Raw genomic sequence first — 16,701 nt, forward strand, 5'->3', positions numbered from 1 at the left:
CAGGACCGCAGTCTCACACAAAGCAAAGGCAGCTCGGTAAGACCCACACTGAGCGCACTAACACAACTATGTCACACAAATACATCAGCTCTGAAAGGTGGGGTTAAAGCCGCACAAGCAAGTTTTTGTTTTATAATTCTGCTTAAGGCTGGGGTATTCTCCACTCTGCTAAAGTGTTCGTCAGTTACACACTGAACCCTGATCAGCTGCAGGGCTGCTGTTGAGACTGATCCCTGACCTCCCTGTGTATATTTTGAGAATCAAGAAAAGCTCTTTCACAGTGAAGTTGTTAAGTTTTTTGACAAACCAAAGTTAAAGAAAAAGAAAAAAAAAGTAATCATATACTAATTTACTGGACTGGGTCTCTGATCCAACCCCAACCTTTTGTTAAACATGTAAATGACATGTAATTACTAAACTGAAAACAGAATTCCTAACTTAAGGGGTCACTCCTTTAACTTCTCTGCCTTGTGACTCACCTGAGTGGACAGAGGTGGGATCAATTCCATTCAGGCTCACAAACTTAAGTTTGCTTATCCTTAGTAGTCCACATATTTGATTTAGAATTTTTGTTTCGTCCAAATTTGAATCAATTTGAAACATGTTGATCTTTCGGACGTGACCTTTGTAAAATGAGTAATTTTTTTCTGTTGTTTTTATTAACCTTAAGGCAACGTACATCATATCAAGTTGTTTGCAATTGCAAACTTGAAATGAAACTTGAAATGACATTCTGCAAATTTTTTTTTAAAATCAAATATGCGAAAAGCACAACACAACGGACAAATCAATATAAGCAACTCTGTTTTGAACATAGTGCGCCATCTAGCAGATGAGCCCCAGGTTTTTGTTGGGAGCTGGTTGTGACCAAACAACGCTGAAAAGAGAAACCTCCTGTCTCTACTGTGGACAGAAAGTGAATGACAATGTTCACTAACTCGTTATCTATACAAACTTCAATTTGGGATGATATTGCATTGTGTTTACAGCTTCCACTGCCCCAAAAGTGATCAAAAGAAATGACTTACTGCAGATTTAGATATTCAGTAACAATTAAACTTCATTATTAGGTTTTCAGTTGATTATAGGAATCAAATCCTCATTGCCATATTTGCTTCCACAAAGTTTTCTGGAATATTTTGAAATGTTTCACTTCATACTAAGCTGGTCCTGTAAAATTTTAATTCCTTATGTCATCTGATATTTGCATCTTAAACACATGAGGTCTGACTTGAAACCAAAGATAAACCCTGTCCCTGGTTACTACAGGTGTAATGCCCTGATAGGTATCCATCTCACTGTGTTGTCACGTGTTAAGAGTGATGAACTCCCTCATTTATTCCATCAAGCATCACTCTGACAAATTTGCGCTGGAAGCATTTTTAATCCACACAGGTGCAGCAAGCTGCAAAGTAGACTTTGCACTGTCTGCATATTTTCTCTGTTTATTCATTTGTTATGGTTCAGCAATACCCACATTAAGGTAATGTCTCAGTGTCTCCACAAATACACTCACTGTGTTATTTTTGAAGGGTTGGCCATCATCGTTAGTTATGAGGATAATTTACACATCTGTTCCTTTAAAGAGGACCTATGATGCTTTTTGACTTTTATGACCTATAAACGTTGTTATGATGATTCATAGTCATGCTTAACCATACTAAATTATCAAATAATGACTTACATGCATTTCGACGTATTCCCTGCTGACCGTCTGGGGTGTCTGTGCAGAGCACTAAACACTATTCTAGCCAGTCGAGAAGTCACGTCTTCAAAGCGGTCTACCCTTTCATAATTTGTGACGTCGCATAAAAATTTGTGACGTGACCACGCGGATGTTTCCATGTATGGTAATGCTGTCACTTCCCTGTTCGCGTCTGCCTCGCGCCCTTATAGGTCCATGCTCGCGCTTCCCGCCACTGAAAGTGTTCCGGAAGGAAGGTAACCAATCACAACGGAGTGGGGTTTGCAAGAGGGGGGGAGGGTAGCGGAGATGGCCGATGCACAGGCGGAGGGAGCGGAGATTGCCGAAGCACACACACTCAAGTGTTGACAGGACGTGCTGGATCGCCAAAATAAGAGAAAGAGCTTCCCGAAAATCTACATAGTTTTTTGTGATGTGATTCGTGTCAGGTTGCTCTATAGCAGTGTAAAACAAGAAATTAAGACCAGAAAAGTAGTATAATAGGTCCTCTTTAATGATCGCCGCTGGTGAGGTGCTGCCACTGCCACACACAGTCCATTGGGGCAAAAACATGTTAATGTTCAGTTGTTTTTCACTGTTTGTTTGATGCATTTAAAGTGAGGGGCTTGTTTAAAACCTGATTGTTTGTGTCGATAAGCCTAAATGAACTGTTTTGAAATTATGCCTAGCAGGGTTCCAATCATCGCTGTATCACCAGATTAACCTAGTGCGTAGATTTTTATAATTACTCAAAGGATGGCTGCCTTTAACAAAGGAAACTTTTGACCTAGAAGTAGTATTACATATTGAAAGGTTTCCTCACTGAATGCAGTAAGACAACTGCAAAAAACAATTGCGGAATTTGTCAATTAATACATTTATTTTTATTTTTGGTCTCTCATGTTATTCTCTATAGCCAAATGTATAAAATGCATACGTGATTGTTTCCAAGACCATGGGAATTCATCTTAATTCATCTATCGGTGAATGTCACTCAAGTCCTTTATAACTGGCAGAACCGTTAGTTTCCAAACCTGGCTTTGTATTGGGAGACACTGTCATGTAGAAAACAGGAATGCGCCTTCACCAAACAATAGCTGTAGAAGATCTCATTGAGTGTGTGCTATATCCCACAAAACAACCCCAGTACATACCCTCACCTGTCCATACACAAATGTACCCAGACAGCAGGAATGTACATACTGTTCTTTGCTATAGAGTGTACATACTCTTTTTTCACCGAATACAGTTTGTTAGATATCTTTCAAACTGCAAAAAGGGATTGTTTGGCCACTTCTAAATCACAACATTGAATATTGACATTCTACAGTATTTTAAAATGAATTTTAGAAACGTCAATATTGCCAACGTTAAAGCAATCAACTGCAGAAATAGAGCTCAGTGTTCAATCTTGTTTGAGCAGTTCTGGTCTTTTTGATGGAAACAAGGCTGCTGGAGCATTTGAGACTGAACCAGGGCTATGAAACCAACACACAGAGACTAAAATCACTTGAAATCTAATAATGAAAGATGGCACCTTTCATTTTCCATAGTTTTGAACCCTCGCATGGCTTCGTAGGGCCTCAGTATCACCCTGGAAAGCGGCTGTACGGTAAATTTTCCATATCTGCCGTCTCACTGCCACACATTGATTCGACTAAAAGGATTTGTTGCCCACTGTCATGAGGATACATTCCATCCCCAGTGACATAACACAATGTTATCCTACATATTAAGATAATCCAGGGGCAGAGGCACGAGGTTTAACCTTGTGAAATAAAGAAAAAATGTTGTGTAATACGAGCAAGCAGCCGGAGGATTACGCCGCTATAATGTCATTTTTTTGGCTACGTCTTGATTCAGGCTGGGTGGATGGCCACTGAAACATGCTAATACTGGTTGGTAATACGATCGCAGCATTAGCTAATGAAACCGACAGGAAAATCATTAGCAAGTGGAAAGCACTCATCATACGCCATAGACATCATGGAACGCATCATGAATACAAACTGGCAATGGAGTTGGGTGTTTAGAAGTTTAGTGGCTGCTGCTACCTGCTACTTAAAAACATGAAGCCTAACACACGCGCACGCACGTGCACACACACACATGCACACACACACACACGCACACACACACACACACACTCACACGCACACGCACACACACACACACACACACGCACACGCACGCACACAGACACACACACACACACACACACACACATTCTACTGGCGAAGAGAGAACCCCAGCGGTCCTCTCTGCACCTTAGTAACAGCAGACTGGCAAACTAGCCCCTTCCACACAGAAGGCCCCCTATTGGTTAACCAGCGTTCTGTTGCTAGGGAACAGCTTATGCCTTGCTTCAACGGTGGCCAATCGGTGGGCATGTGAAAGGGGGAGGCGGGGGGTGTGTGTGTGTGTGTGTGTGTGTGTGTGTGTGTGGGTGTGTGCGTGGTATTTGTGTGTGCGTGTGTGTGTGTGTTTGTGTGAGCAAGCGCATGTGCGAGAGTGTGAGTGTTTGCAGCCGCAGAGAAGCAAGTGAGGTCTGTCTACATCTGTCTGAGATGGTTCACAGCATACACAGATACTATCACACTCTGATAAATACACACAGGGAGCATTGAGAGCACCATGGGAACACTGGTGATGCTCTCACACAGATATGTATATGCAGACACACACGCACAGGAACTCTATTTATCAGTCAATAAATCAAGCATTATTGATATGGTGCTTTTGTGTATGATTGCCACGCAAAAGTGCGTTATATAAAACCAAAAGAAAACGTTCAGCATAGCATGAAACATCTGTACCAAATATAGTGCTGCACCTCTGTGTCCACTCAAAGACGTCAGCCAGTCATCGTTGCTGAGCTCATATTCACAGGTACAACACCTTAGGAAGATGTTTTCCGAGCCGGCCCACAAAGTAAAAAATTGGTGATTGAGAAATCTATTAAATATCTCCTATTATACTACTTTTCTGGTCTTAATTTCTTATTAATGACTCCTATAGAGCAAACTGACACGAATCACAGCACAGAAACTATGTAGATTTTCGGGAAACTCTTCCTCTCATCTGGGCGCATTCAGCATTCTCTCTCAACACTCGGCTTCGTCCTTCTCCGCCCCCTCGCCCCCCCTCCTGCCAACCCCACTCCGTTGTGATTGGTTACCTTCCGGAAGACTTTCAGCAGCACGTGGGCAGATTTGAGCAGGCAGGTGGGGGCATGGCAGGAGCGTGCCTGAGCACGTTGCAGCATTACCATACATGGAAAATCCAGATTGATCTACGTAGATAAATCCCGGAAATTTGAACAAGTGAATCGTGACCGGCGTTCCTAGTGTTTAGCGCTCAGCAGGAATGACGTCTAAATGCTTGTAATTCATTGTTTGACAAACATGACTATAAATCATTCATTATAACAACGTTTATCGGCCATAAAAGTTGAAAAAGCATAATAGGTGCTCTTTAAATAAATGAAGAAAATCGCATTCAAAAAGTAAAATAATAAATATACCTTAATTTCAAAAGATTGTGATGCCACGGGCTCCAGACAGACACTACACCCTGCTGCTCTGTTGGTAGCTGGAACAAATGAAAGGCCTGTGTTATATAAATGAAAAGATTTAGCAGTGACACATCTTTGGTTGAGCAGAGCTTAAAATGCATAAAGAAGTATCCAACTACCGAACAGGTGTATGAATACATAACATGTCCCCTATTGATTCTGGTCAGCACACACATGCTGCTGCTTCTTGGCTGGTCTGCAGTTTGTCCAAAGCTTTCTTGGGTGGGCCACAATGTAAAGCATTACAGCACTGTAGTCAAAGCCTGCTGATAATAAAAGCACCCATAGGTCTCTCTGGGTATCTGCGTGGGAGAGATAGAGCAGTTTTTATCTGAGATGATAAAAGGCAGTGCTGGGGATATTTTCAATATGTGAGCCCTCAAAATTCCGATGCGGTTCAAGAGGTAAAACAAGGACACTACTTACTGTAGCTTTGGGCTTGGGATTTTTATTTATTTCTTTTTTTCGTCAAGGTTTTATGTGATTGCATAACTCCATGTCTCTGAGCCTGTGTTCTGGTATAGTTTGAATACGCTGAAGATGGTTCCCAGTTGCGCTCTTGCGCCACTGAGTGGCGTTCAGCCCAGTATAAGGCAGAGGGATTGTGCCCATAATGGACCAATCCGTACCTCACGATCTATGCCCTGTGCCAGCGTAGTGCAGTGCCAATGCAGGAAGAAATGTAAAGTGAAGCAGAGTTCTTTGGTGTGTAGAGGTGGGGATAGTTACGACGTTGGTCATGTATCACCAAACTGCTTTGCGTGCCTAAAACCTGCAGAGTCTTGCAACTGTATATGGTTTGCATGGCAGTGAAAACCAAGTCTATGTTGGCTGATCACCCTCTTAACTGTTGCATTTAAAGACTGAACAACAATGGAGCAAAACCATTTGGACTCATTTATGGCCCCCTAACATCCAATATCCACTCATCCTTCAGCTCTGTTACAATTCCATGTGTATACTGTTTAATTCTTTGCCTTTTTCAAATCTTTTTCACTTGCTAGCAGCTTACCTTTGGGTTTTACTTGAAGGTGGGTAGGGGGCGGGGCATTGCAATGTCAAGGAAGTGCTGTGCATATGTTCCATCATCTGTAATGAGTCAAGTGGTTCGGTCTCTTTTTTTATTGCACCTCGAGTAGGGGAGAACGGGGTAATTTGTCACATGGGTTGGATGTCACAATCGTTATATCTCGGAACCAGAAGGTGCTGTCTGTGAAATTTTGGTATGTAAATATCCAGAATTGGGATCAGAGGTCACCTACATAGTCTTCCTTGGAGTTAGACCGCTGAATTTGAGGTGAGACGACTGTTTGTGTTTTTCATGTCAAATTGATAGATAGATAGATAGCTTTATTGTCATATGCACCGTTACAGCACAATGAAATTTGCCTTTTCAGTACACACCTCTCCAAGAAACATACAAGACAGTGACAATAACATGGGTGGACAGGAGATAGTGTAACTGCAGGGTCGCAGCAGTGCCGCGCCCCTCTTTCATAGGAGGAAAAGGAGAACAACAGGAAAGATAGGTCAAAAAAATGCAAATCTCGAACTACGTTCCTTATGGGAGCGCAGTGCGTGATCAGTGAAAAACCACCTTAGCACAAATAAGCAACATGATAAACACCACAGACAATAAGACTCGTAGACAATGCACATTAAAGGAACGGGTTAGGGCTTTATGGGAAGGTAGGTGTCACAGCCCAGGCACCAGGGGGCGTACGCAGCCGGCAGGCGCCCCGCCCGCAGCTTCCGGTCCGCAACGAGGGAGGGAGAGGGGGACGGATTCAAGAGGGCTTGATTAGTCAGGGTTACTGTGTGCTATGTGTTTACGTGTGTGTGTGTGTGTGTTCCATGAAGCTATCTCTGTCCAGACGTAGTGGGAGTCTACAGGCGCCAGGTGTTATGAGACAGCCGTGGAGACGGCCTCGGGGCCCGGTCACAGATAGAGTTCACAGGAGAAGTAGGTGATGGGAGGGTGGGGGTAGAGCGTCTCTCCACGTAAACATCCCGGAGAGAGAAGAGATAGCACCGCGCCAAGGACGGTGTAGGGAGCCGAATCGAGAGATTGTGATTTTGTTTTGGTTGAGACTAGGCGCTGGAATGAAGCCTGTCTTACAGTCACTGGTTTCCGTCTAATAATCCGAAATCCAGTGGCCTTTTCCAAGTGCCAACGGCCGGTTAATTTGCAGCCATGATCGAATCCACTTTTCGAATAAGTCCAGGAATCACTTCCAGCTTGCGATTCACCTCGCTTATCACTTGAGTCTGTGCATTAACGGCCCGGCACAAACCCTCAAAGACGGGCAGCTGCTCAATGGCCTGATGTGCTGCCAACGCCTTATTACCGTTGCGGTAAATCAGGAATCCGCCAACTCCAAACAGCAGGAAACCTGATACCATGAGCCCAATGATGTAGATGTCTTCGGCGTCCTCAATGGAGAGTATTGCTAGACACATCTGGTTCCAGCCACTCCACCCGTCCCAGGTGTATCCAACAGTAAAGGTTCCATCCGGACAGGAGGCTTCTCCTTTGCCCCCTTTTCTCGTCGAGAAAATTTGGTCAATTGCAGAAAGACCCCAGCTGATCAGATCCATAATTTAGGTTTTTCGGAGGAATATGCAGAGAGACACTCGGAGGTTAGACAGAGACAGCACAAGACAGGAGAGAGCAGAGCAGGAAAGATAAGGGTTTCGGGAGGGAACAGAGTATGCGACTGCCCTCGTTGAAGTGCAGAAGAGAATATTTAGCTCCTCAGTATTTTTCTTCCAGGCTTTTACACAATGGGTTTATAACAAAACACTTGTCACCCATACAAAGTGTGAAGGGTAAACTATAGTTTAGATTGTGGTTAGCGAGCTAATTAGTTGTCAGATGGTTGTTGGCCTTGATGCTAGCAAGAAATTCAAGTTGGGGTTGGTCGTCACATTTTTTGGGGGGTTGGTTGTCACATGTTATCTCAAGGCTGCAGCCAGAAAAGGAACTCAATAATGAAAGAAATTGTCAAGCTGCATCCTCACTGACACCCCAGAGAAGGAAAGAATAGAGCAGGAAAAGGCAGCAATCATGCTAAAGAAAAAAGGGCAACAAAATCAAAACAACCCAGTGCATCCCAAACTGGACCAGCTGCCAAGGCTACAGTAAGTTATGTAGGCCTATTTGTCAACTTGACAATGCAATTAAACTTTCAAATTTAGTTCTACTTGCTTGCCTTCTTTTTAAGATTATTCCCATTAAGATAACATTGTGACAAACAACCCCATAGTGTTTGACAACCAACCCCTTGATGGGGTTGGTTGTCACAATGTGTAAGGGTGTCTTTGATGATTAATTTCTTCTTTATTACAATAAGATAGAAAAAGTGAGGGGTACACATTTCAAGCCAACACCTTAAGCTTCAATTCAATGTAGGAATGACTATTGAAAGATGTTTAGGTGATAAGCAATTCTCACTAGAGTAAAAAGTGTGCCTACTTACCCCGTTCTAACCTACAGTCCTGTCATTTGGTCAAGTGCTGCTGAGAAACATCTGAAAAAACTTCAAACTGCACGGAACAGAGCAGCAAAATTTATTCTGTGTTGTTCTTTCCGGGCTAATGTGTCTGTGACGCATAAAAGGTTATTATGGCTTTCTGTGGGGCATAAATTAAAATGTTGTCTTCTTCTGCTATTCATGCATAATGTTATATGGAACAATACGCCGCACTTCCTTTGTGAAAACCTCGTCTATACAGGTTTCTGTCATGGTCATACTGTATATCACATGTCAAGTGAGCGGTAGTCTCGCAAAGCCAGACCAAACTACAGCAAGTAGTATGGTCTGGAACCACGCTTTTTAGAGCCGTCTATCCGGGGGGAAACTGGGCTGGCCTGTTTTTATTTCTTTAAACCAATCACAATCGTCTAGGGCGGGGCTGAGCCCAGGAAGCAGCAGCGGTGTCCGTGCAAAATAGTGTCAGAGAAATGGCTAAATCCCAACCGCAAAAAAAAAAAAAATGATTCAAGACAAAAGGTATAAAACCTAGTTAGTTGCTTTCTCACCAGGATGTCAAGACAACATACACCTTAGCCCTCGAGGAGCTCACGGGATAACTTAACGGGAGTTTACTCTGGTAACATTAACAACGGCGGCCTGATGTCCCGTAAATAACTAAAGAAAAGGAACGGCGGCTCTTGATCTAGCTGGTTATAAGGTCCGCTGCTCAATCCAAACCCCCACGCTTCATTTTCCAGAGTTTATGAAGGTATTTCTGCCCGGGGGAAGTTGTACAATGAATTGGCTAGGCTAAGCTAATAGGCTGCGTCCCGGACCGCCGCCGCTATTAGTAATGGCGAAACCCGGCAAGCCAGACTAAGTGGTCTGGTTGTGCCAAGTCCACGAACATATTTAATGATGAGAACTGTTCTCTATAGGGCTTCTTTTGCTTGGAATAAGCTCACCATTAGCATCAGACTTGACAAAAGCAGACGTTCTTTTAACTATTTGCTTAACAATTGATGAACCCAATTTAGATCTTCAGAAAGTGTGCTTATGGATCACTATCAGTTCCTATTGTTTGTTGGACGTGGTTTCATTTATTCACTGTTAGTTTCATTTGGCTTGAGTCTGTCGTTTATTGTTGTTTGTTTTGTTTTATTGTTTGTTTTGTTTTAGTTTTATGGATAGATTGTGATTTAATATTATTGTATGTTTTAACCGTGTCGCTTTCTGTGTGGACCTCAGGAAGACTGGCGAACACTTTGCGGAAGATAACGGGGATCCAAATAAAGAATAATAATAATAAAGGGCCATAAAACCAAAGATTAGCTTAAAGAAGCTAAAGCTCTGTAGAGTGTGTTGATACTTTTCCATTTTCACATTCTACTTGTCAATGTACTGTACATTTTTTTAAACTGTCTTTCCAATGATCTTATTGAGTCGTTCTTTGAAACAAGTCTACATTTTTGGAAGTTTCTTTTATCCAAGAGATGCTTCACAATGGTAGTTCTCAGTGCCATTGGAAGGTGCCAGTAGGCAGGAACATGTTTTTTTCTTTTCTTTGCCAGCACTAGATCCTCAGAAAAATAAGCACTCTGTTATAAAAATGTGTTCGGTCAGGTCAAGGGGAAGTGGTAACGAGTTGAAGTAGGCTACGATGCATTTCTCTGTTAAAGACAGCAAAGTGGAACATTATATTTAGAAGAAAAAGAAAAATTATGGGCAACTGAGGGATCCCACTATTGGTGCAGTGATTTTATACTCACCCACATCTTTGTTATCTCTGTAGAGTACTGAGCTGTTCATTTTCCTGATTTCACACCAGGAAGATTAAAGGTGAAGTAAGCAATTTATTTATGTTAATATAAGTGTTAAATCGCTTTTTATTCATACAGTGATCACTTAAATAGTGAGTGCGTTTCAAACAGCTGATCTCTCAGTCACCCGCTCTACATGCAATAGGTAAATAAACTTTTCGGGGATCCCACTACTGATAACAAATCAGAGAGAATACTACAAACCGGCACCCGTCTCACTGCCGGTGCAAATGCAGAGCGACAGATGGGTGAATGTGTATGCGCCTACAATGGTGGAGCAGGTCAAAATCCTTCCCAATGTCTGTTTTGATGGTTTTTATCATGTTTTATCACACTTACGGATCTGAGATGATGCTAGATAACTCGCTGCTTGAAGACCGCAGGGCATTAATGTGGTAACGTGGGGACGAGGGAGGGGACCGCTAACTGCAGTCACTGAAAGGAAGTTAGCTAAACTGACCATTCCGCTTACTGAACCTTTAAGAGACGTTTTTAAACTATATATTGTCACTTTTTGGCCACGAGAAGTCCACCGTTTCATGCTTGAGGCTTTAATAAATTGTAGTAGAAAACACATGGTTTCAGAGTCACATGACGTCAGCTTGTATCGACTGGTACAGATATTAGAGAAACAAGAAAGCAAATCAGTGTATTTTTCAACATATCCTCCTTTTCCAACTATTCATTTAAAAGGCAGATCCATGTGGCTAAGATTTGAGAGTATTAGATTATTTACTCATTGAAAATACAAATTGTGAATGATGGTGCTCCTTTGGCGCAAATGAAATAACCGACAACATAATCCAATTTAGTCAGTAAACAACATGTAAAAAAAACCCACTGGAAATGATATCATTATAAAGATCTAAAATTCAGATATTGAACTAATAACAAATAATGCACACATGTTCTTACTAATTTGGAGTTAGAACAGGCTGATTATCAGAGGAGTTCACCCACCTGACCTGGTCATTATCTATTAAACAGATCTGTGATAAACCTATCACCGCATTGATCGGCAGAAACCTTGTTATAGCAGCCCACCCTGGACAGATTCATTTACAACAATGTTGTGCTAATGCTGCTTAACTGTAATATCAGAGTGTTACTCCGGGTCCCATTTTGTTTCTCATTGCAGCTATTGGTAAAATGATTTTAGAGAGTGACTTAATTAAAAAACCTTTTAGGGCACCTTTTCCTTTTGGTATTATCACACTCTTTGTAAATACTAGAAAAAACACATTTCAGACTCAAGCAATGGAGAATATTTGTGAAACTAACTGTTGCATTGTTGATACTGTCAGTGAATATATTTGATTCACTTTCACATATTTACCAAGAGTGGACAGGTGGTCAGAAAGACTGGCCTTCACCCACATGACCCGGGTTGTCAGCAAGCATCTGCTGTTGTGTCATCGAGCAAGACATGGGCTCCCCACCGGCTCTGGGCTTGCTATTCTACAGCAGAGCTTTGCCCTTTGACCCCACCTCTAACTGGGTTGTGCTAAAAAAAATCCATACGGCAATTAATCATGATATTTATTTTTTGAGGATATCTGTATCGTATCGTAAGATGCAAAAATCGACATTTTGAAAAGAAAAAAAGAAAATTCCAGTTTTAAACGGGTTGCAACTATACACTTCAGTACAGGCTTTGAATTTGAATTAAAACATTTTAAATAAATGGTTTTGACTCAATTTGTCTGAATGTCGCATTATGGCAATGTATCGTGATGCGTATTGGATCGTGAAGTCCTTGCCAATACACAGTCCTCCTTCTAACCCAAACCTACAATTCCCCTTAGAACACTGAGAAACATCTTAAACCCGTTATTCAATTGCAATATTTTCCAATTAAGAAACATTGCCAAGCTATGCTCCTCTACCTTTTAAACAGCTTGAACAATAATGGATTGGATTTATTTAGCGCTTTTAATCACACTCAAAGTGCTTTACAGGGTTCCAGGTTCCATTCATTCACACACAGTCATACCGGTGGTGGTAAACTACGATAATAGCCACGGCTTGAGCTTGATGACGGCCCCTCCGACCACCACCTCAAACATACAGCGGTCATACACATTCACACCAGGCAAGGTGGGTGAAGTGTCTTGCCCAAGGACACAACAACCATGACACAAGTGGCAGGGCGGGGATCGAACCGCCAACCCTTTGATTATTGGCCGACCCGTTCTACGCTCTTTGTCTCTCGACACGTCAGGGCTATATGGACAATGCTTTGAATTCTGCTCCTGCTTGATTACTAACAAAGACTCCACAATGTTCCCACATGAATCTGTCACTGTCTTACTTTAAAGGCATACAAGTGAGTAACTAAACCTGTTTGCTTGTCTTTGACCTAAATATTCAATCAAATGCTTTTCATTGTCTTTTTATTTCAACGGCGGAGCACTCTGTCACCCCGGTTTTAAAAAGTTCTTCACAAATTGAGTCCGATTAAGTTACTTACAGACTATTTCTAAAGGAATATTGGGTTAGATAGACACATCTATGTGTGGCACTATACTCACACATCTTCCTGTGTTACTTAAAGGCCTACTTCACCGGTTGGAATATGAATGTGTATTGAACTCGGAGATCCTATTTAGTATAAATGTGCAAAAAAAAAATTTAATCGGATCATCTTAGCCTGAGAAAAGGCAGAAAGAGTGTTTTATGGTCTCACTGTCTAACCCTACAGTTTCCTTCTTGTGCCATCACAGTAAGGGTTAGGATTAACAGGACAGCTGGGCCAAGGGAAGACTAAGGGAAGACTGAGGGAAGAAAAACCTCATTCATTATATTATAATAGTTATTTTATAATGATAAGAACGCTGGTTCCGTATGGGTGAAGTATTCCTTTAATGTACAGTATATCAGTAACACAGGAAGATTTGTGACTATCCAGTGCTTGGAAAAACTAGGGCTTTTTTTTCAACCACACCGGGGCAGAAATGAATGAATGAAAAACTCCAAATACATTGCTTTAAGCATCACGCAGCAACAGTGAAGGCGATATCAACATTTACTCAATACAGGAGAGCGCTGCTGCTGTCAGGTTGAAGCCTTGCATCTTCAACGTGTCAGAGCGTTGTATTGAAGTAAGTTGACATCCATGACTTTCAGTTCACTTGTACACTTCTTTTTTTTTGAAGATGTTTTATATACAGTGTGGGGCATAAGAAGGGATTATCTGAACCAGTAAAATAACCTCATCAAGCTCAAGGGAATCCACCTGACAGGGTTGGGATGATTGATGTGTGGGTGCAGTCGTTAAATGTGTTCAAACATAGCCCATTACCATACACCTGTACTTCAGTTATTCCCCCTTATACTGAGTATCATGTTTATGGGAGACATTCATGTGAAACATGTGGTACTTCACAAATGTATTGGCTGGTGTGCATTGCCCATGTTCTGAAGGTAAAGAGAGATGAATATAAGATACTGTGTTGTTTTATGCGTATTAGAAGGTTAGGTATACACTCTGTATGAAGACAGCCTTGCATGTGTGAGAACCCTGTGTGTCCTAATTATTATTGACACTCTTCCCTTTTTCTCTCTCTCTCTCTCTCTCTCCCACGCAGGCCTACAGCTCTATCCTGGTTGTCATGGTGATTCTGCTCAACATTGGAGTGGCTATTTTGTTTATCCACTTTTTTATTTAAAGACAGCTCAACCGCTTTCAGAGTCAAGCCTATCTATACTTCAACAACTATAAATTCATATGAGTATTAGGTCGATGGCTATACTGCTCCTTTGTGTTCCTGGAAGACTATAGAACCAAGGAGGGCTCCGCCATCATTTTGGGCTAACGGTGGCTAACCCTGGGCTAATCTTGGTCCAGCGATTGTGAAGGAGATGCTGAGGTGCCTAGCCCCCAAAAAGAGGGACGGAAGAAGGGTAAAGCGGCCCAGGACTCTGGACCACAGGGAGATCACATACTCCATGAAGCTGGACTCCAGATCATGTAAACTCAAATGGGCTGAGCCCGTCTGACCCGCAGGCCAGACCTGCACCTGGCACTATACAGCAAGATGTCTGCTTCCACTGTCTGCACACACGACTGACCAGACAGACTTTTTCATCTTCAAACCATAGTTTTCAACGGATTTGTAACTTATAATTTATTTATTAACATTTTCCTCTCATGTACAATATGTTGATGGATATATTCTTTTTTTTTTGTAACCCCCCTCCACTCCTCTTTATATACAGTAACTCCTGCCTTTGTGTCCCTCTGCCTGCCCACCTGTTGTTACTGATGGTTCGAGCTGGCAAATGTGTGCTGCCTGGATACGTGTATGATAGCCGCAGACACAGACACACACACACACACATTTCATCCATCCCCACTCTGATGTCTTTTTCATCTCATGCTGGGAATGAGACTGTGTGTGTGTGTGTGTGTGTGTGTGTGTGTGTGTGTGTGTGAAGGAATGTGTGTCTCTGCATACTTTATATACAGTATAAATGTCTTTTTGTGAATAATGTGAGCGAGATTGCGTCTGTATCAAGCTGCCATGTCTTTTCCGGCAGTGTGTGTGTGTGTGTGTGTGTGTGTGTGTGTGGTCTTCAAGTAGCTCAGTGGCCTTTCACGCTGTTCATGAACTTTTCAAGAGCATCTCATGAGGACGCAGTCACTGCCCATCCACATCCAGCCTACTAGAATGGGCTGACAGCTGCGCTCTCTCTCTCAGTCTCTCCCTCCTACTCTTTCTCCACCTCCACACAAACACCAGATCAGGATGGAGCTTCCTCTGAGTTGATGGTAGTTCAAGACAGACCGTTCCTTGGCAAAGCCCTGCGCCTATACTGCACTGCCAGCAGAGGTATTTAGAGGGGATGGTGCATTCAATGTCACAAAACCTAATGTGTGGCTGTAAAGATCCTATTGATAAATCAGCATCTCTTACTGCTTCTCTCAAAACTTAACCTCAAGACAAAGACAACATCTTTTATACTACACTTGCAAGGTGTCTGAAAAAAATACTAGTCGCCAACTACCCTGCTTTCGTAGCGCGCAACTTGATAAAAGTAAAGCAATGCATGCACATGTACTGTAACATCTTAGTTGTGCGTTGAATCTGAAAGTAAAGACAAGCTTCAGATGCACATGCGAAACGTTAAGTTTTGATGGGAGCAGCATCTGGTGATGAAGCGTATTTGGCATGGATTATGAAGCTTGGATGAAAAAGTCAGAATTTTCTTGAAGGAGCTTTATTGAAGGGATTGTTGTGAAGTGATCCAGCTCTGCTGTAGCGTAGGAACAAGCAGTGGCCAGGATCATGGTCAGGATTTAACGCATCCTTTCCTTAGCCTTTCTTATACCGATCCAAGACCCCCACTGATAAACGGACAGAATGAAGTAAAGTCACAGATGACTGTCACTAATTGTCTATTTTTGTAGTGGAGTGGAGACACTGTGTGCGAGTGTGTTTGTGTGTCTGAAATCTGGGAGACCAGCCCCTGTGTTTGTTTGCATGTATGCACATGAACGCTCATCTGAATGTGTGACCATGTGTGTGCATCCTCCTACATCCACGTGATGGGATGGGATGGCTGAACCCGTTGCCATCAGTAACAACATCCAGGGGGCAGGGAGGCTCGCTGCTGTTTTTTCTGTCCGACAGCGATTCTCAAATTATGGATTGGATCTCAAACTGGACTGTAGGCTCATTTCTGGTGTTCCCCCACATTATTACAGTCTAATTTGCCTGCACCCCGAGAGGCAGAACACTATATTGAATTTGATTTAATTTGGGTCCCAGACTGGAGCTCTGCTGTATGCCATCAGCCTGGTGACAAGGCCCTGCGCCAACTTGTTAGTCCGCAGCATGCTACAGCATGCCAAGCTCTCTCTATAGTTTGACTCTCCTCTTTCTTTCTTTCTTTCCTTCCTTCTTTCTGTTTCTGGGAATTACTCTGTTTTGTATTTGAGTTATGTGGAGAAAATAATGAAAGTGTTTGAAAGAAAATCACTCTGGGCTCTTGTGTTTTAAATCTTTTCTTTGTGTCTCTGTGTTGTGCCTTTAGACTTTTCCGTGTGTGTCGGGCAGCATCCCTGATGCAGAGAGGGAGTGCTACCCCAGTTGAAAAGGGAGGGGTGTGGTTACTATAGCAACCTTAACTGAATTTCCCTCCGTC

At 42.4% G+C, this 16,701-nt stretch overlaps 1 protein-coding gene across 1 annotated transcript in view; it reads left to right on the top strand.

The window, feature by feature from the left end:
- jph3b (junctophilin 3b) overlaps nt 1-14,222 on the top strand; it is a gene marked incomplete at both ends in the record, with an annotated part of 57,584 nt that extends 43,362 nt beyond the window's left edge. The window contains 2 exons of the mRNA XM_080027450.1: nt 1-36; nt 14,142-14,222. The exon at nt 1-36 is cut by the window's left edge and continues 896 nt beyond it. Coding sequence (XP_079883576.1) covers nt 1-36; nt 14,142-14,222 — 117 coding nt within the window. The remainder of the gene's footprint in view (nt 37-14,141) is intronic.
- Between the last annotated feature and the right edge of the window lie 2,479 nt (nt 14,223-16,701).

This window comes from Ammodytes marinus, assembly GCF_949987685.1.
Source record: "Ammodytes marinus genome assembly, chromosome: 5".
NCBI lineage: Eukaryota > Metazoa > Chordata > Actinopteri > Uranoscopiformes > Ammodytidae > Ammodytes > Ammodytes marinus.